This window comes from Bos mutus, chromosome 5, assembly GCF_027580195.1.
Source record: "Bos mutus isolate GX-2022 chromosome 5, NWIPB_WYAK_1.1, whole genome shotgun sequence".
NCBI classification, from domain to species: Eukaryota; Metazoa; Chordata; class Mammalia; order Artiodactyla; family Bovidae; genus Bos; species Bos mutus.
In genome coordinates this window covers 22542781-22562825 of record NC_091621.1, presented here as the reverse complement: position 1 = coordinate 22562825, position 20045 = coordinate 22542781, and the positions used below count along the sequence as shown (strand labels likewise).

Sequence of the window (20045 nt, the reverse complement as noted above, 5' to 3'; positions counted from 1 at the left end):
AGTATATAATCCTGCCTGCTCAGTCATGTCTGATTCTCTGCGACCCCACAGCTTAGCCCACCAAGCTCCTCCATCCATGGGATTTTCCAGGCAAGAATACTGGAGTGGGTTGCCATTTCGTCCTCCAGGGGATCTTCTCCACCCAGGGATCGAACCCACGTCTCCTGTGGCTCCTGCACTGGCAGGTGGGTTCTATACCACTGAGCCACCTAGGAAGCCCCTAGTACATAATCGTTGAACAACAAATACAGCCTTTTATTTTGATTAATACAAACTCTATTTATTAAGACAAAGATAGTAATCATTCTTCCTGGCTCTCTGGAAATTTCAAGAGTGTGAATGGCATGAAATCTAAGCATTTCATCTTTATAAGGCAGTGTCCTTAGGCAGCTCTCTACAGAATTAGAACAGAGGTTTGAACCCTGGTGGCTCTATCATTTAGTAGCTGTGTGATCTTAGGGAAACTATTTCAAGTTTCTAAGTATTGAGTTTCGTCTTCCCCACCTGTAAGGTGACACTGATATGACCTCCCTCAAAAGGAACACACTGTAGATGTTAGCCGCTAGCACTGTAGGCACGAACAATATTAACTACAGGCAGTGTTTATACAGTAAGTCCCCAACATACGAACAAGGTCTGTTGGGAAAGCATATTTACAAGTCCAATTTATCTGCAGGTCCAACAAAGTTAGCCTACGTACCCAACTAACACAGCAGACGATATAGTACTGTCCTGTAATAGGTTTATAATCCTTTTCACACAAATAATACATTAAAAAAAACACACAAAAATGTATTTTTAATCTTACAGTACAGCACCTTGAAATGTAGAATAGTAGAGTACAACAGGTGGCATACAGAGGCTGGCTTCAAGTGAACAGGCAAGAAGAGTTACTGACTGGAAGAGGGACAAGTGGGAGGTGGCAGAGCTGAAGGGTCATCAGCAATAGGAGACCGAAGGCAAGCAGAAGTTTCACTCATGCCTGATGTTGAAGGCACAGGTTCTGGTTCCTTGCTGGAACCAGATACCCATTTGCATCTTTGAAAGTTCACAACTTAAAAGTTCGTGTGTAGGGGACTCACCGTACTGTAACCAGGCACTTTGCATCAGGAAACAAGCAAAACTCCAGACCCAGGCCCTTTTCTGATTCATTATGAAAGGAGTCTAGATCTTAGCTCAAAACAATCAAATGATAAAAGACTTGAAAGGCACAGTGAACAGATGTTGGTGAACACAGAGAAGAAATCAGACTGAAGTTGTCAAAGATATAAACTGCTGACGAGGGACATGAGATGAGTCTCTATCTTAGGTGTCTTGAGCAAGGGTGCTGCTCTGCTTAAAGAGAGGAGAGAAACAGACACACATATACACACTTTATCAACATATCCCATCTGGAAGAAAGTGAGAGGAGTATGCCTTTGACAGCAACTAGAAAAACTATGGTTCTCTCCATTTGTTTGGCAGATTTATTTTTGGCAACCCTTAATGAACAAGGAGAACAGGTTAAAGGCAGAGCAACCTACATCTCTAGCTGCAATCATACTCATGAAGAAAACAGAGTTCATTATCTCTCAAGGTTTTCAAACAGTGATGATACAAGGAATTATAACAAAGTGCCTCTTTGTAGGTAACGGTCCTAGAAAGCCTATAAAAACAATTCTTTTAAGATTGGGTCCAGTATAGCTTCTGGTGATTGGCTAAATATCTCTCATTGCTTTTCTAAAGAACCATTAAAATCCCCAGTTTTTAGTGTTTGCTTTGTAAAACTGAAGTCTGTTTAGTGATTTTAATCTCTCTGGAGATGAATGAGTTTTAAATTATTTAAGGAAAAAATCTGCCACTAATAAAGACAACAGCTTCGGGTATAGCAGTAGTAAATAACAGTCATTATTATAGTAGCTCATTTTTACTGAGCCCTTACTAACTGCCAAGAGCAGTGCTAAACTCAATATGTATGCACTGCTATATTTAAAATGGATTGCTGACAAGGACCTACTGTATAGCACAGGGAACTCTATTCAATGCTATGCGGCAGCCTGAATGGGAGGGGGCTTTGGGTGAGAATGGATACATGTATACGCATGGCTGAGTCCCTTTGCTGTCCACCTGAAACTATCACAACAACATCAACTGTCTATACTGCAATATAAAGTAAAAAATTTAAAAATAAAAAAAAGAGCAGTGCTAACTTCTTTTCAGGTACAATTTTATTTAATCCTCAAAACAATGCTTATAAAATAAATGTAATCATTATACTCATTTCCAAGTTAGAAAACTGAGGTTCCAGAAGAACCGTAATTTGAACTGCACTTATCCAAGGTATTAACCTCTCCACTGTGCTGTCTTTCTTAAAGGAAGCCCAATCACTGAAATTGATGAAGATTAAAAGTACAGAGGTGGCCACTGGTAAATGTCACCACTGTCCCATTCGAAGGGCAATCTTGTCTCTAAATCAACAAAGAACAACAAGTAACAGTAAAAGCCATTAAAGGGAAAAGACAGCTCTCTATACACTTCTATGGAATGGTGCCGACCAACATTACTCACACACAGGCCAGAGAACTGTCGGCTGCAGATCCACAATGAGATAAAGAGCTTGTGCCAAAACCTAAATCAACACATCACTAAGCACTGTTTAGTTTAGCTGACATTTGTGTGGAGCAAGACTTGCTGGATAAAGGAAGCAGGGCCATGATTTACCATATCTCCTCATGGACCACTAATAAATGGATCTGACCAGCCCTGGTCTACGGACCAACTCTGAGCAGCAACAATCTATTGTTGAATAAAAAGCAAGTCTACAGTAACTATCCTGCAAATGACCACATTTGTTCACTCAATAGGTAGGTAGGTAAATACTATGAACACAAATGCCAGTGATGCCACTGGAAGGGTAAACTGCAAATGATTTGAGAACTGCCATTTTTTGCCTTATCAGTTCTGTAGTTCAGCCAAAAACAAATTTTTATAACCATGAAAGTTATTTTTTTTTACAAGAGTAACTGTTTTCTTTGTCTATTCTTACTAAGTATTTTTAAAAATTAACTAAAGCCCCTGGTGGCTCAGAGGTTAAAGCGTCTGCCTGCAATGCAGTTCGATCCCTGGGTCAGGAAGATTCCCTGGAGAAGGAAATGGCAACCCACTCCAGTATTCTTGCCTGGAGAATCCGATGGACAGAGGAGCCTGGTGGGCTACAGTCCACGGGGTTGCAAAGAGTCGGACACGACTGAGCGACTTCACTCACTTACTCACTCAACTAAAGTCCATACTTTATTTGGGATTCCCTTAGTTTTTAACTAATGGCCTTTTCCCGCTGCAGAATCCCATCTAGGATTTGGTCCTCAGGTCTCCTTAGGCTCTTCTTGTCTACTAAATCTTTTACAATCTAAAGTTGATTACTATTGCTTCCAGAGCCAGAGTCCATAAAAATGGCAATACACCAACACTTTTTAAGCACTTACTATGTGCCGATCAGTTTGTCTGTTCAATACTCTACTTGTTTTACCAATGCTCTGAGTGAAGTACTATTATTTCTATTTTATAGGCAAGGAAAGTAAGGCAGGATGAGAGGAAGTTATCTGCTCACAATCCAATAGCTGGAGAGTGGTTGAGGCAGGATTTGGACCCCAGGTCAGCAGTCTGATTTCTGAGGCTATGCTACAAACTACTATGCTATACAGAATACTTATAAATTTATGCAGGTATGTTTATTTCAGAGTGTTACGGTATCTGAAAATGGGACATTAGGAGACTGTCAGAAACTGCCAGAAGATGACTGATCACAAAGACAATAAAAGTCATTTTTATTGCGTTTGACAGTGCACAGGGATTTCTGTACATTATTTCACAATGTAATACCAAGACCAATGGAGGAAAAGAGATACCTAACAGAAAAGTGACTAAAAATGTTAACCTGACTAGGATGTAGAGTTCCCAGTCCCCAAAAAAGATATATTTATTTGTAGATTAGGTATTTGGAGAATATAGGAAAAATGTGTATCACTAAAACTCTGAATTTTATAAAAATACAGTCTGGAAATTTCTCAAACATGCACTTTTGGTGACACATTTGAGAGTTCCCATTAACATTTTTAAAACAATCGTAACTGAAGGTCAGTTAGAAATGGAGTGGCCATTTGAAAAAGCATTCACTAACACACTCTCTTTGTAGTAGTATACTCAGCAAACTTTTCTAAGGGACATGAAATCTAACAAATTCTCCTTTCTAAAGTCTCACAATTCACCAGCTTTCTGTGCCATATTTTCACTAGGGAATGCATCCACTGTCTGTAATGATGAAAAGAAAGGTGAAAGCTGAGCACAGCACAGAAATGAGAGCAAATTATTCAAGTCAGGAGTCAGCCCAGAAAACATCCCACTTTTCTAGGGCTGCTTAAGGAGCCTTCTAAAGAGCTGCTCTCTTCACCCACCTGTCCTTCTCTCTCTGTCCCCTAAAGACAGGGAGCAGGCAGCTCACTGCAGCAACGGCCACACCTTTGGCTCTGAGTTCCAGAATTACTGCTGGTGTTTGTGGGTTATAATTTGACTGAACTGTTGTACATCATCAATATGTGCACAAGGAAAAGCCATCACTGATCCTCAAAGAGAACTGTTCATCGGACACTGACAAGAAATCAAAATATGCCACAAAGCCATGACATATGGAAAATAAGATGAGTAGAATGACTTCTTTCTCCTCTCTCTTCTTTGGTAAATAACATTGGCAGTCGTTGGCGGCTTACTTCCATTTTTCAAATATGCTACATTCACAGCCAGACTAAAATCTGGACGTCCTCAGAGGTCAAAAATTCCTAACTTATATAAGATAAGCAGACACCTATTGTTCTATCTTAACTGCTGGAGGTCTGAGGGAGAGAACTGTTTTTGTAAGCTGCGCCTTCAGAATAATAAAAGCAAATAACATAAGGACAAAAGTCCAAAGAAAGGTCTTCCACAGATCAACTGAGAAGGAGTTAGAAATGACAGCCCAGAAACTGGGATACCAAGCACTTTAAGAACTGCTGGACTCTGTGGGAGAGGGAGAGGGTGGGAAGATTTGGGAGAATGGCATTGAAACATGTAAAATATCATGTATGAAACGAGATGCCATTCCAGGTTTGATACACGATACTTGATGCATGGGGCTAGTGCACTGGGACGACCCAGAGGGATGGTATGGGGAGGGAGGAGGGAGGAGGGTACAGGATGGGGAGCACATGTATACCTGTGATGGATTCATTTTGATATTTGGCAAAACTAATACAATTATGTAAAGTTTAAAAATAAAATTAAAAAAAAAAAAAAAAAAAAGAACTGCTGGGACTTTGTAAACGCTCCTTATGCTACATTGGCTATTCTGCTGTGATGCCAAGAAGGCTAGAGGGTGCTACCTTTTCTAGGAGGCCTGAATTATTACAGGTCACTGCAGCCAGCTCTAGACTAGAACTCCAAGGGATAAAATGGTAGAAGTAGCTCTGAAAGAAAAGGAAAGCTGTTACCTGCAAACTCCAGGAATGAAAGACCAGACTCTGCATGATTAACAACAGAAGCAAGAGCCCAGTTTTCCAGCAGCATCTCAAGATTATTCAGAAAAATGTGGATGTTTTCATGTGCAGCCCATATCAAAGCCTTTCATTGATCCTCACTACACATTTTCATCCCTAAAATCCACATATCCTGGATTTTTCCATGTGCAGACATATACTTATACATGAAGACCTTGAAAGTGTTAGGATAACATTATTTGCTCTCCTCTTCAGTGTATGGATCTTGGGTTATAAGCATCATTCTAGAGGGCAGGGATTAAACCCCTATAATTCTCTTTAGGAAAAAACAGACTGAGTCTTCCCAGTAACTTGACCTATATATATTTTTGGGTTCTCTTCCTAAAACAGAACTTGATATTGAATGAATTAAAAATAACTGTATGAAAGTTACTGAGAGTAGATTTAAAAGTTTTCATCACAAGAAAAAATATTCTATGTGTGGTGATATACTTACTGTAGTGCTCATTTGGCAATATTTACAACTATAGAATCATTATGTTGTACACCTGAAACTGTGCTGTGCTTAGTCGCTCAGTTGTGTCTGAGTCTTTGAGACCCCATGGGCTGTAGCCCTCCAGGCTCCTCTGTCCATGGGATTCTCCAGGCAAGAATACTGGAGTGGGTTGGCATGCCCTCCTCCACACCTGAAACTAATATACTATTATATAATGTTATAATATCATAATGTCAATATTAATATAATGCCAATTATATCTCAATAAAAAATGTAATAAATTGATGGGTTTGGAATTCCCCTGGTGGTCCAATGGTTAAGAATCTACCTGCCAATGCAGGGGACCTGGGTTTGATTCCTGGTGCAGGAAGATTCCACATGCCACGGGGCAACTAAGCTCGTGCGCTCCAACTACTGGAGCCTGTGCTCAGTAACAAGAAAAGCCATCACCATGAGAAGCCTGAGCACCGCAACTAGAGGATAGGCCATGTGCAGCAACAGAGACCCAGAGCAGCAAGAACAAATTAATTTTTAAAAACCGATGGGCTCAAAAAAAAAAAAAAAAAACTATTGAATAATTGACTTCTGCTTCCTACAGTATACTGTAAATTTAGATAGATAGCCCTGACTCTTCTGATTGAAATTAAAACACTAGATAAGATATTTTTAAAATATGATTTTAACCACATCACCAGTTTTCATGTAAGTAAGGAATTTTAAAAGCCCCCAACAAGATGAAGTCAGTATAAATCAGGTCAAATGATAACAAGTGCTATGGAGAGAGAGAACACAAGAGAAGGAAGATGGGAAGAGCCACAGGAGGTTGAGGCTTCTGATCTTAAACAGCATGGTCAAGAAAAATATTTCAAAAGATCAGTATAATCAGACCATGTTCTATAATGACAATGCAATTAAGTTAGAAATTAGTAACAAAATGATAAATGAAATAACTTTGTATCTGAAAAATTTAAAACACTTTTAAACAGACTATGAGTCACAGAAAAAAATCACAATGGAAATTAGAAAGTACACAAAACCGAAAGATAAGAAAAACACTACATGTAAAATTTTTAGAGATATACATTCAGTTCAGCTCAGTTCAGTCACTCAGTCATGTCCAACTCTTTGTGACCCAATGGACTGCATGCCAGGCCTCCCTGTCCATCACCAACTCCCAGAGTTTACTCAAACTCATGTCCATTGAGTCGGTGATGCCATCCAACCATCTCATCCTCTGTCGTCCCCTTCTCCTCCCGCCTTCAATCTTTCCCAGCATCAGGGTTTTTTCAGACAAGTCAGCTCTTCGCATCAGGTGGCCAAAGTATTGGAGTTTCAGCTTTAACGTGAGTCCTTCCAATGAACACCCAGGACTGATCTCCTTTAGGATGGACTGGTTGGATCTCCTTGCAGTCCAAGGGACTCTCAAGAGTCTTCTCCAACACCACAGTTCAAAAGCATCAATTCTTCTGTGCTCAGTTTTCTTTATCGTCCAACTCTCACATTACTACATATAAAATACCAATAAGTAAACAAGGACCTACTGTATAGCACAGGGAACTATATACAGTATTTTATAATCTAAAATGGAAAAGGATCTAAAAAAGAAAAAATATATATTTTTATATATTTAACATATATATTCAGTTTTTATATAACTGAATCATTTTGCTATACATCTGAAACTACCACAACACTGTATATCAACTATACTTTAAAAAAAAAAAGAAAAGCTACATATGCTATCCTCTTAAATTGAACAATAAACATGGAAAAATAATCTTAGAGGAAATTTTATTACCTTACATGTTTACATTATAAAAAGTAACAACTTGGAAAATAAATAAGAATTTTAAAAAGGATCAGCAAATAATGCTCACAAAAAAAGTAAAAGGAAGGGAATCATAGGGAGGAAACATACTAACAAAATAGAAAACAAATATACAATACAGTAAATCAAAGAAGTATAAAACTAGTTCTTTGGAAAGACTAATAAACACACCTCTGGCAAGGTCAATCATGGAAAAAAGGGAGAAGACACACATATAAACAATTGTTATCAACAGAAAAGAAGTATAACTGCAGACGCTGCAGAGATTAAAAAGGTATGAGAATACAATAAACAATTTTATGTCAATAAATTAGAAAATCTGTAAATTCAAAAGCAATGGCGTTTTTTTTCCTTGATGAAAATACTAGACCTAGATGACTTTAGTAAATATTTAAGAGTCACATAGTTCCAGTCTTACATGAATTCCTCCAGAGAACAGTAAAAGGAAATGATCTGCAGCTAATTTCAAACACTTCAAAAAAATAAATTACTCTCAGAAATTACTCAGACTGCAATGCAGTAATTATATTTTTTAAAAAAGATATAAATAGCCTCACTTTTTTTTTAATGTAAAGTCATACTTGTTTATACCTCATAGGTAAGAAGGAACCATTGTAACAAATTCAGAATACTCAGAACATAATTTTAATAAACTCCACAAAATCAAAATTTGCTAGATGAAGCAAAAACAGTATTTTAAGGGAAATTATCATAAATATTTATTAGGGGAGAAGAACAGATGCCTTTCTTAGGAATAACACTTTTGTTAGAAATAACATTTACATTAGAAAAAAAATGCATTGTCTTAAATGCTTATAATAGCAAAGAAGGATAGAAACAATGAGCTTGAAAGCTACTAGGAATAAAACTACCAAATGACTCAACAATCCCACTACTGGGCATATACTGTGAGGAAATCATAATTGAAAAAGATACATATACCCCAGTGTTCATTGCAGCACTATTTACCATAGCTAGGACATGGAAGCAACCCAGATGTCCATCAACAGATGAATGGATAAAGAAGTTTTGGTTCATACATGCAATGGAATATTACTAAGCCATAAAAAGGAACACATCTGACTCAGTTCTAAAGAGGTGGATGAACCTAGATCCTATTATATAGAGTGAAGTAAGTCAGAAAGAGAAAAGAGAAGAGAAAAGAAAAAAACATTGTATATTAATGCATATATATGGAATCTAGAAAGATGGTACTGATGAACCTATTTAGAGAACAGATCTGTAGATACAGTGGGAGAAGGAGAGGGTAGGACAAATAGAGAGGAGCACTGAATGAATCTGCTGAATGACACAGAGACCTCAAATCTGGTGCCTCTTGACTACCTAGAGGGGTGGGATGGGGTGGGAGGTGGAAGGGAGGTTTAAGAGGGAGGGGAAATGTGTATACCTATGGCTGATTCACCTTGATATAAGGCAGAAACCAACACAATCTGCTGCTGCTGCTACTGCTAAGTTGCTTCAGTCGTGTCCGACTCTGTGCAACCCCATAGACAGCAGCTCACCAGGCTCCCCAGTCCCTGGGATTCTCAAGGCAAGAACACTGGAGTGGGTTGCCATTTCCTTCTCAATGCATGAAAGTGAAGAGTGAAAGTGAAGTCGCTCAGTCCTGTCCGACTCTTAGCAGCCCCACGGACTGCAGCCTACCAGGCTCCTGCATCCATGGGATTTTCCAGGCAAGAGTACTGGAGTGGGATGCCAATTGTAAAGCAATTATCCCCCAATTAAAAATAAATTTTAAAAAATTAAAAACAAATGAGATGTATGTCCAACTGAAAAAAACAGATAAAGAACAGAATAAATCTGAAAAAAATTTAAAGGATGATAATAAAGATAAGAGTAGAAATCAATATGAGAAAAGAAAAAACAACAAAAATAGACAACCCCCTTTCAAGATTCAGCGAAGAGATGAGATAAAAATAAATATTTTAAAATAATATTTTATTTTTATTTATTTATTTAAAAGTTTTATTTGTTAGCCATACCACATGGCTTGTGGGATCTTAGTTCCCTGAACAGAGATTGAACGTGGGCCCTCACAGTGAAAGCTTCAAGTCCTAACCACTGGACTGCCAGGGAATTCCCTAAAATGGTATTTTAAATTAAATAGAAATCGGCCCTTATTTCAAAAATATACTATCATCAACATTATGTCAATGTATCTGAAAACATACAGAAAATGGAGACGTCTTTAGAAAAATATAACTTATCAAAACTGACTTCAGAAGGAATAAAAAGAATAAATAATCCTATCACTAATAAAACTAAAGCTTAACTGCTGGTAAGCAGTTAAAAGTTCTTCACACAAAGAAAATAACTAGACTCAAATAAGCAGTTTTACGGACCTTTCAAGAGAAGGAATATTCCAAAATTTCAAAATCTTCCACAAAATAGAGAAGCAATACTCTCCAACGCATTCTGTGAGTATAAGTGGAACAAGAACCCGATAAGGACAGTGTCCGAAAGCAAAGCCATGGGTCTATTTTGTTTCAGGATTTAGAGACAAAAACCAACCAACCAAGCAAAAAACAATAAAAAAAAACACTTCCTCCTAAAAACCTAAACTAAATACTGGCAAACTGAATGCAACTATTTACATATATAATACAATGCTGAAGACAGGTTTAATTCTGGAATACAGAGATGACTTAATATTAAAAACTCTATAAAGATTTCTCATTACATTAACTGATTAAAGAACAAAAAATAATATCAATAAATGCAAAAAGAAAAAAGGTAACTTTCAACCAACTATTAATGATTAAAACTTCAAGTAAACAGAGAATATGTGAGATCTTACCTAACCTGATGAGAATATCTATAACAAAACGAAAACAATCATTATCCTTTATGGGGGAAAAAAGGCTTGAAAACACTCCCTTTAAATCCAGGACAAGAAAAGAATGCCAATTCACTACATTTATCAACTTCATACTCAAAATTCTGCCTAGGGCAAAAACAGAAGAATAAATTAAAGCCAAAAGGATTGGGAAGGAGGAAATGTAATTGTCTTCATTTGCAAATAATAAGATTTTGTAACCAAAATATGAACAAATTATTTGTAATAATAATAAACTAGTAAGGCGGCTGGATATAAGACTTTTATACAGAGGTAAATGGCATTTCTGCACACTGAACTGAACTGAAATGGCATTTCTGCACACCAGAAACAGTTAAAAAACAATTTTAAAAGAGACATCATATACAGTAAGAAAAGTGAAATAAATCTAGCAAAAGACATAGAAGATATAAAACTTTATAGTAAGATATTTAAAAATAACTAAATAAATGCAGAAATATTCATATTCATGTGTAAGTAGAATTTATAATCTAATATAAAGATGCCCGTTCTCTGCTAATTGCTCTATAATTTCACAGTTTTAATCAAACTGCCAATGGACTTCCCATGGAAGGAAAACTGATTCTAAAATGCACATGAAAGAGAAAGGATCAAGATCACCAAGATACGTTTGAAACGGTATAAGGAAGGAGAATTCGGCCTACCAGACATAATATAAATTATTCACTAAATTGTAAATAATTATTAGAAAATATTTCTCCATACCATAAAATGTTCTTCAAACACCTGTGTTAATGACTTCACGTGTGTAAATTAGCTAATCACTCCCAAGTAGAATTTAGTTAACTATTCTCCACTGTTGGACATTTAGATTGTTTCCAGCTTTGCGACCTTTCTAAAGATGTTACATTTGAGTTCAATTTAATTTTGTGATAATACTTGATTGTCAGACACCCTAGATAATTCTATGATGAACATGTTGGTTATACTATAAAGGAATAATAATTCAAAATGATTACTTTATTCATTCAATTAATGTTTAACGAAGCTCTATTGGAGATGTGGGAGATAATAGACAATAATTTTTAATATCAAACTGTTCTCTGTTATGTCGGTTCTATCGCAATAAAGCTGGAAAAAGCAGAGTGCTCTCATAAGCAAAAGCAAATGAACAGTTATATGCAAAAAAACTCATTTCTACATTGATTTTATTTATTTATTTGGCTGAGCTAGGTCTTGTTGCAGCTTGCAAGATCGTTGGGGCATGCAAACTCAGCTGCAGCATTTGGTATCTAGTTCCCTGACCAAGGATGGAACCTAGACTCCCTGCATTGGGAGCATGGAGTCTTAACCACTGGACAACCAGGGAAGACCCTCCATAATGATTTTAAAACAAAATATTTTGCTATGAAATTAAGTCAGAGACTTTATTGGACATTATAAGAATGCTTTTTGTCACAGGACTACAGTTTTCATTTTCCATTTGGCATCATTAAGCTGGGTGCAAGCTCAGTCATATGGGACTCTGTAACCCAATGGACTGTAGCCCACCAGGCTCCTCTGTCCATGGGATTTCCCAGGCAAAAATACTGGAGTGGGTTGCCATTTCCTCCTCTAGGGGATCTTCCCGACCCAGGGATCGAACCCACCTCTCCCGTGTCTCCCGCGTTCCAGGAGGATTCTTTACTGCTTGAGTAATCAGGGAAGCTCATTTGGTATCATTAAAGGAAGAGAATATTTTAAACAAAAGTTGTAAGTAAACACATGGCAGCCTAGGGAATGTGCTTCTCGGCTCCGTTATATGTACTTGGATAAAAAGCAATGGCACAATAAAAAAAAAGAAATCCACCTTAGAAGGAGCTGGGCATCCCTCTGGTTTGCCTAGTACATATCCCTTTTTAATTTCACCATGAAACTCACTCTATTCTAAGTGTACAGAGCACTTTATTAGAATGGCTTATAATCGCCCACTTTGGGATCTATTTAGGCAGCAGATTGGTGATTATGTATTTGAATTTCAAAAAGCGTATCCAACTCAGAATGTAAAAAGAAGCAGTTGAAACTAAAGAAAATAAAAGTTAAACAGATAACAAAGCCTAATTTTTAAAGACTATTCATTAGTGCCAAGTCTGTAATAAAGGCTTTCTACAAATCACCTCACAGAAGCCTCACAAAGGTAAGGAAGTAAGTACTACTATCAATATTATCCCCATTTTACAGATGAAGAAATCGACTAATAGTGGTCAAGTGTATCATTAGTGGCAGGACTGAGTGGCTAACACCAAAGTTTCTGCTCTTTGCATGTTCTGTTTCTTCCCATCCTGAGGTATCAGCACATGAGCACAAATATGCTGTTAGTAACCTAGAAGGTAACTTGGGACCAACAAATAAAAACACCTTCAAGTAACAAAAATGTCTTCAAGGAACTGTCTCTAATATCAGTTTCTGACTTCAAACCACTAAAACAAAAAGAGACGGAGTGATTAGACATACAGTCTACTCGGCTTTTGTTCTTTTAATCTTAATTCTCAGTGGTATAATTTGAAATAAAAACAAGTAGCATAAAAAAGGGTTTGGTCAGTCCACAAAGTAGACTCTCAACTGGACCAGAGCTGAGGATGTAGGGGTTCCTGACCTATTTATCTCAGCTTATATAATGGTTTCAATATAATGGTTAGAGCTCAGATTTATCATCCCATAGCATATGCCAACCCTCACTGTATTTCAGAAGAACATGCTTTGCTTAAAAATTTCTCCAGAACTATTCAAGATATTTTCAAATTCATGAAACTAATCAAGTTTTCTGGACAATCTAAGAGGTCTTATTGCAATGGCTGCAATTAGCATGACCAAAATTTTAAATGTGTTACAATTGTACATATTCACCTATTTTTTCCCCTTGATCTCAAAGGCATGATGTGAAGCTACCGCCTGGGCACTGTGGTTTCTTGAAATGATCTTGGTGAAAAAAAATTTTTTTTAGTTGCTGTTAATCACTTGAATTAACTCCTCCTGTTAATAGATAAAAGAGTTGTTCTCTCTTTCATCTAGCTATGATTTCTTCAACGGATGTAAAGTCTAAATAGGTAAGTGTTCTATCTCCTACTCTACTTTGTGAGGAATCTAAAAGCAAACCAAAACTTGGTTTGGTTTGCTACTGAAAAGCCGAGGACCTGGGTTCCATCCCACGTATATTATGATTAATTGTGCAACTGACATTATGCCTCCTTATACTGTATAAGTAGGCTGGACAGGAAATGTTTAAAGTCCTTCCCAGCTATAAAATTTTAATTCACAATTTAAACTGGTATTTTCTATTGCAAGCTAAAGGAAAGAACAGTAGACGTAGACACAAGTTCCGTATGAGTGACAGAACCACTTTTAATTTCCCCACTGAAACCTATCACATGATGTGAGGTCCTATCAAATTGAATTGGCAATTTCTTATGCTCCATCTGCCACCAAAATGTACTATTTGTAGTTCAGGCAGCAGGGTGGTTAAAGAACCACAGATTTTCTTGGCACTTCCTGCACATATGGCATGTAGATGAGAGTACGAGATTATCCCTTGGAAAATACTGCAAATAATAGCTGTCAATTCTTAGCAACGAACAACACGCATTATTAAAAACAAACACAACTTCCCATCCATGAGTTCCACCTCATAAAATGTGTCTTTTGATTCTTCTGACTCCCATAGGTGAACCCATATTTTTTATACGGACTCTATAATATTTCTGCTGCAGAATTCAAAAATTACTATATCTCTGAAATCCACAGATAATCCTCAACCTTCTGCTAGCCACTGGTGATCTTTTCCACTGCTAAGTTTTTTGCCAGAGATGCTAAAAGTAGTGTAGTCGACCGGTTTGAGTTTCATATATTTTTCCAGACAAACTTGCTTTTTAAGGCCCCACACAAACAAGAGATTAATTTCTCTGGATTCTAAGTCTTTGGGAAATTGACCAACATGCATGAAATAATCCTTCTCCTCCTAACACATGCAAATTATTGCTTGGGGTCCTTTGGTCCTTGATTTACACCTATCTATTCCTCTAACTCATAATCTCCAATTCTTCCCCCTCTTACAATCCTGTGCTCTACTTTTCTGAACGTGATTTTATTATTTTTTCTGTATTCTCTATGTGAATGAATACATGAGTGCTCAGTCATGTCTGACAGCCTGCCAGGTTCCTCTGCCATACAATTTTCCAGGCAAGAATACTGGAGCGGGTTGCCACCTCCTACTCCAGGGGATCTTCCTGACCCAGGGATCGAACCCACCTCTTCTGTGTTTTCAGCACTGGCAGGTGGATTCTTTACTACCACTCTACCTGGGTATTACACTTTAATTCCCTGAGAACTCAGATACGAATTCATTACGAAAAAAGTTAAAGCAAAGGTGACTCTCCCATACATGGAAGTCATCCAGAGAGTTCAATATATGTGGCTTTATTCGGAAGAGACCTGTTAAGAGTCTTCTCTTAATGAGGCCAATACAGCTAGATTTTCCTCCAGCGATAGAATGAGCCATCTGTCTTTTGTTTACCATCAGATGAAATACCTGCTAGAACTGAGGGAGTTGGTTGTTCCCAATCCACCTATCTTTAACTAGTGGACTAGCATTCTGCCAGGGTGAGACCCTCAACCTTAAAGAGGGACTCAGGAAAAGAAACGGAAAACCAGGATCCTACCTCTGAAACTATTCTTAATGAGGGACCTATTCTCACTTCACAGACAGCAGGCCTCAGGCACTATTTAACTCTCATTTCTCTCTCACTGTCTTCTTGATGTTGCCTAGTAAGTTCAGGCGAATTTGTGCCATTCAAAGTGCGTATGGTCCAATTCCATTGTATTTCCCTATTCCCATATTTACATACGGATATAAGGAGCTGGTATTAGGGGCAACGAGATCAAACCAGTCAGTCCTAAAGGAAATCAACCCTGAATATTCACTGGATGGACTGTAGGGGAAGCTTCAATACTTTTGCCACGTGATGCAAAGAGCTGACTAATTGGAAAAGACTCTGATGTTGGGAAAGGTTGACTGCAAAAGGAGAAGGGGGAGGCAGAGGATGACGCGGTTAGATTATGTCACCAACTCAATGGATAGGAATTTGAGCAAACTCTGGGAGATAGTTAAGGACAGAGGAGCCGGGTGTGCTGCAGTCCACGGGTGGGAAACAACTTGGCACCTGAACAACAACAATCAATAGAATACAGCAACAGTGATTCTGGAACTTCTGGGGCCAGGTGGTGAGAAGCTTTGCGGCGTCCCCCTGGGTATCTCAGACCCAGTTATCATAAGAAGTGCAGTTGTCCTGATAATGGTGTGTGTGAAAAGCGGAAGATAACAGTTCAGCCCATGGGGTCATAAAGAGCTGGATATGACTTAGCGACTGAACAACAACAGTAAGGATCTGGGTTAGACACAGGATGTGTAAGTACTGCAGAGGAAGTAGATGAACTCTGGACACGGGCCCTGATGAGAAAGGTAGTTCAGGTGTAGAAAGCAGTCATAAAGCTGTCTGAGGACTCACAGGTGATTGAGGAGGGTTGAAGGGAATAGAGAGATCACTTTTTATGGGTCGCAATTTGTTCCAAAAATAATTTTCACCATGTTCATAATTTTTCCTTGGATTTGATGGACACATTTTAAACACAGGAACATATCCTGTTTTATTGATTTTTAAACCAATGTTGAGGGCCTAAACTCTCAAAGTATATAAGTAACCATGTAACTATAGAATTTATTAATCATGAGAATATTTTTCAGATAAGAACTTGATCATGAACAAACAACCTTGGAGCAGAAATAAAGAAACCAATTCTTAGAAGTACATGCTGCCAGTCAGCGCTGCAGATAGCACAAAATCCAGACTGCCACCCCTTGAAGACTTGCCACAAAGAGCCATGCGGAAAAACTGTACAGAGAAATGGTGATTGTGAACAGGAGTTCTACCTGAGAAAGGCTGTTGGATTTGTTAAGAAAAGAAAGGTTATGCTCATTAGAAAGTTTATCTGTCTCTAAGCAAATAATTACTTCTCTGCTAAAATAACTTCCATGTCAATGTAACCAGTTCCTACAAGCATACATTATCTTAACTGCAAGCAGATAAAAATCTGTGTTTCCTGAAGAGTGTTCATCTTAACTCCATTACTGGAGTCAACCTAAAGGAAATATAAGTCCCTGGGCTTGCATATTGTGTTTGCCTCTAGTCATAAGTTGGTCCAGATTCTCCTGATTGACAGAGGGTTTCCCTTCCAGGTCCTTTCACTGGACTCCAGGCATTTTCACAACTTGACCACACAAAAGAACTCCCAGGCTGCTCCTGCCTTTCCCAAGACAAGTACAGGAATGCCTTTCTCTGCAGCCCTTTCATAAGATTGTGTCTGTACAAACACAGGTGTCTACAAAGCAATTTTTATCAACTTTGCATTGAATATTCCAAAGAACAGCAGTAATCTCAACACTCCATCCATTGTCTCAATGGATGGTAAAAGCTACCAGTGATAGAGGAAGAGGAAAAAATAAACAACAAATAAATGTTTATTAAACACTTCATCAGCAACACAAAATACTTGTACCAGAGAGAAAATATATATTTTAAACCGCAATACACATTAAGTAAAAATGCCATAATCAACCATAACTAGATTCCTTCATTAGGTGACCATGTAAATGGTCAAACTACTACTCAAACATTCAAACCTTCATTTTACATGCAAGTGGCCTCCAGCAAATGATAAAGCAATATTCCCGTGTGAGTGTGAAAGATGGCACTGAATTCCGGCCCATTATAGAGGAAGAGTCAGATTCCACTAGTCCTTTCTTGGTTTAACTGCCAGGCTTTTAGGGAGCTGTTTTATAGAAGGGAGACTCGCCCTGATAAATGAGTGATTAGTGCAAATGTCGCCAATTTCCTGCACTCAAGGAAGCTCTAGACCACTAAGGGTCCAGACTTCAGAAAAATGACTCCTTAAAAGAAAAAAAAAAAAAAATACATGACAATGTATCAATGGCTGTGACAATGGTATATTCTTAAAAAAAAAAAAAAAAAAAGATGCTGGTGATGATAACTGGGGGGAACCTCTGCTGCTGCCTACCTCCTATGTAAGTTGCCGGCTGAAGGTGGTTAATTTAAACCCAGTTCTCCCCTATTGGAGGTGGCGAGCGGGCAGCGGGGGAGAGCCACCGGGTTTCCAGCTCCCCGTGGACCTGACGGGACTGGGACTGAGACTGGCTTGCACGAAGCCCCGGATGGCTCAACCAGGCGCTCCAGTTGTCTCTCACCACCCTCCTCCAACGCAGACCCCCAAGTTAGAAAACGCAACTCCCGGAGCACAATGACAAGAAAGCACACAAAAGGAGCAAGGCAGCCGCTCCCATCCGTACCTTTGACTTGACTTTCATACTCGGCGATGATCTCTTTGTCCTTTTTGAATCTGCTCGGAGTGGACATTATCCAGCTGTTCTGGGTTTGCTTTCAATGGGCAAGTTCTGTAAGGGGTCACCGACCAGTCAGTCTCCTCGGAGAAGCAGAGAGTTGTACTCCCAAATGCCGGGAACCCAGAAGCAGCACCGACGGGAGGGAGAGGAGGAGGAGGAGGAGGGGAAAAAAAGGAGCGAGCCGAGAACTAGATTAACCCGGGCGCTGGCACCATACTCTCGGGATCGAGCTGCCGTCGGCGATGCGGAGGGGAGCCCAGGGCTCGGGGCCGGAGAGGCCCGGCGCGCCGGCGAACTCCAGCGGGCGAGTGGCGGGGGGCGTCTCCCTGCCCACCCCACCCGGAGCCCGGCCACTTCCTCTACAGCCGCTGGGCGGACGCGGGGACAGCGCCGGCACTCCGCACCATTGTTAGCCACCCGCACGGGGAGCGTGGGGCAGGGCCAGCCGGGGAGGGCGGGCGCCGCGACCCTCCCTTCCTGCTCAGCCGCCCGCTCCGGCGCTCAAGGGTCCCGCCCGGGCTGGGGATGCTGCTGCCGCTCCTCCGTCTGCACACACGGCTGCTACTGCCCCGGGCAGGGTAGAGGAATCGCGATCCTAAAACGAGTCCCGGGCGGCCGCCGCGAGGGCGGCTAACGCGCTGTAAGAACGCGTCCTGGGCGCAGCCCCGGCGGAGTTTAGGTTTCCACCGCCGGCGCCTCGCGGGGCCTCCGCCTCCTGGGCCACGGTGCACCGAGACTGCCTCTTTCTCCCGGTCCCCCTTGCAGCTGCTGCCCCCAGGAGGCCGCAGCCTACCGGCACACCCTCACGCGCCCCTGGAGGAGCCGCGCCCCTGGCGGCCGCAAAGTTGCAGGCGCGCTCACGGCCCGCGGCTCCCCGGCGTCTGGGGAGCGAGCTGCGGGCGGCAGCGGCCCGGGCGGCCGCGCCGGGCTCGGCGAGGCGGGGCAGGGCTCGCGGGAGGGGCCCGACCGACCTCTCTTCTCCACCCTCGCCCCGCTCCTCCCCACCGGCGCGGTAAGCAAGCGCGGCGCTTCTCCAGGAAGATGGATGCCTCTTGTGGCCAACCGCAGCCCGACCCTGCGTGCCGAGCCCGGCGGCCGTGGGCGACGCCCCCAGCGCCTCCCCGGCTTGCGCTGCCCCAGCCGCTGGAAAACCCCACCCGACCGGTGGGCAGTCTTCGACCCGGGGTGAGCGCTGTGGTGGGGCTCTTTTGAGTCCAGTGGGGAAAATCAGACTTTGGATGTCTCCATGAACGAATGGGATATTACTCCCAACCCCAGTAGGAACACTGGAGTCTGAATTGTCTTGGATGTTAAGAATCAAAAAAAAAAAAAAAAAAGCGAAGCTATTCGTTCAGGCAGAGAAACATATCCATCTTGAGCACCATATTCTCCCCATCCTAAAAGTAGCTAGAGAACGTCAGCATGGTGGGAAAGGCGTGGTGGGGAAACAGGTAGTACTTAAGATGTCTCTAGGTTTTGGCGGACACATTTAGCGTTTGGGACCTTCTCCACTTCCCAGGGGCTCAGGGGTAAAGAATCCGCCTGTCTATGCAGGAGATGAGGGTTCGATCCCTGAGTCGGAAAGATCTGGAGGAGGAAATGACAACCCACTCCAGTATTCTTGCCTCGAAAATTTAATGGACAGAGGAGCCTGGTGGGGTACAGTCAACAGCATGGCAAAGAATTCGATATGACTGAGCACGCACGCACACCGTCCTTCTCCAGTATTATAGGCCTGATTTATCAAAGTGATTTGTCCAAAGGCGTGTCCATATCAAATGGTGCTAGATCTAAAGAGAGTAGGGACTTTGAGACTTTATTCATTCTTGTATCCAGTGATAAGATTTCTTACTGTGGGCCAACCACCAAATAAGAACTAGGGACTCAGACAGTAGAATTCTGCCCTAAAAGGTCTCAAGATCTATTGTTGTATAAATAAGTAATTACAG

The 20045-nt window shown here is 40.5% G+C and overlaps 1 protein-coding gene across 2 annotated transcripts in view; it reads right to left on the bottom strand.

The window, feature by feature from the left end:
• The window catches only part of SRGAP1 (SLIT-ROBO Rho GTPase activating protein 1), a 311444-nt gene extending 292441 nt beyond the window's left edge, over positions 1 to 19003 (bottom strand). Inside the window, exon 1 of one of the 2 annotated variants that reach the window (XM_070370528.1) lies at positions 18043 to 19003. In XM_070370528.1, coding sequence (XP_070226629.1) covers positions 18043 to 18109 — 67 coding nt within the window. In that variant the 5' untranslated portion in view covers positions 18110 to 19003. The remainder of the gene's footprint in view (positions 1 to 18042) is intronic. The other variant, XM_005902533.3, reaches the window with a different exon arrangement.
• Positions 19004 to 20045: the final 1042 nt, after the last annotated feature.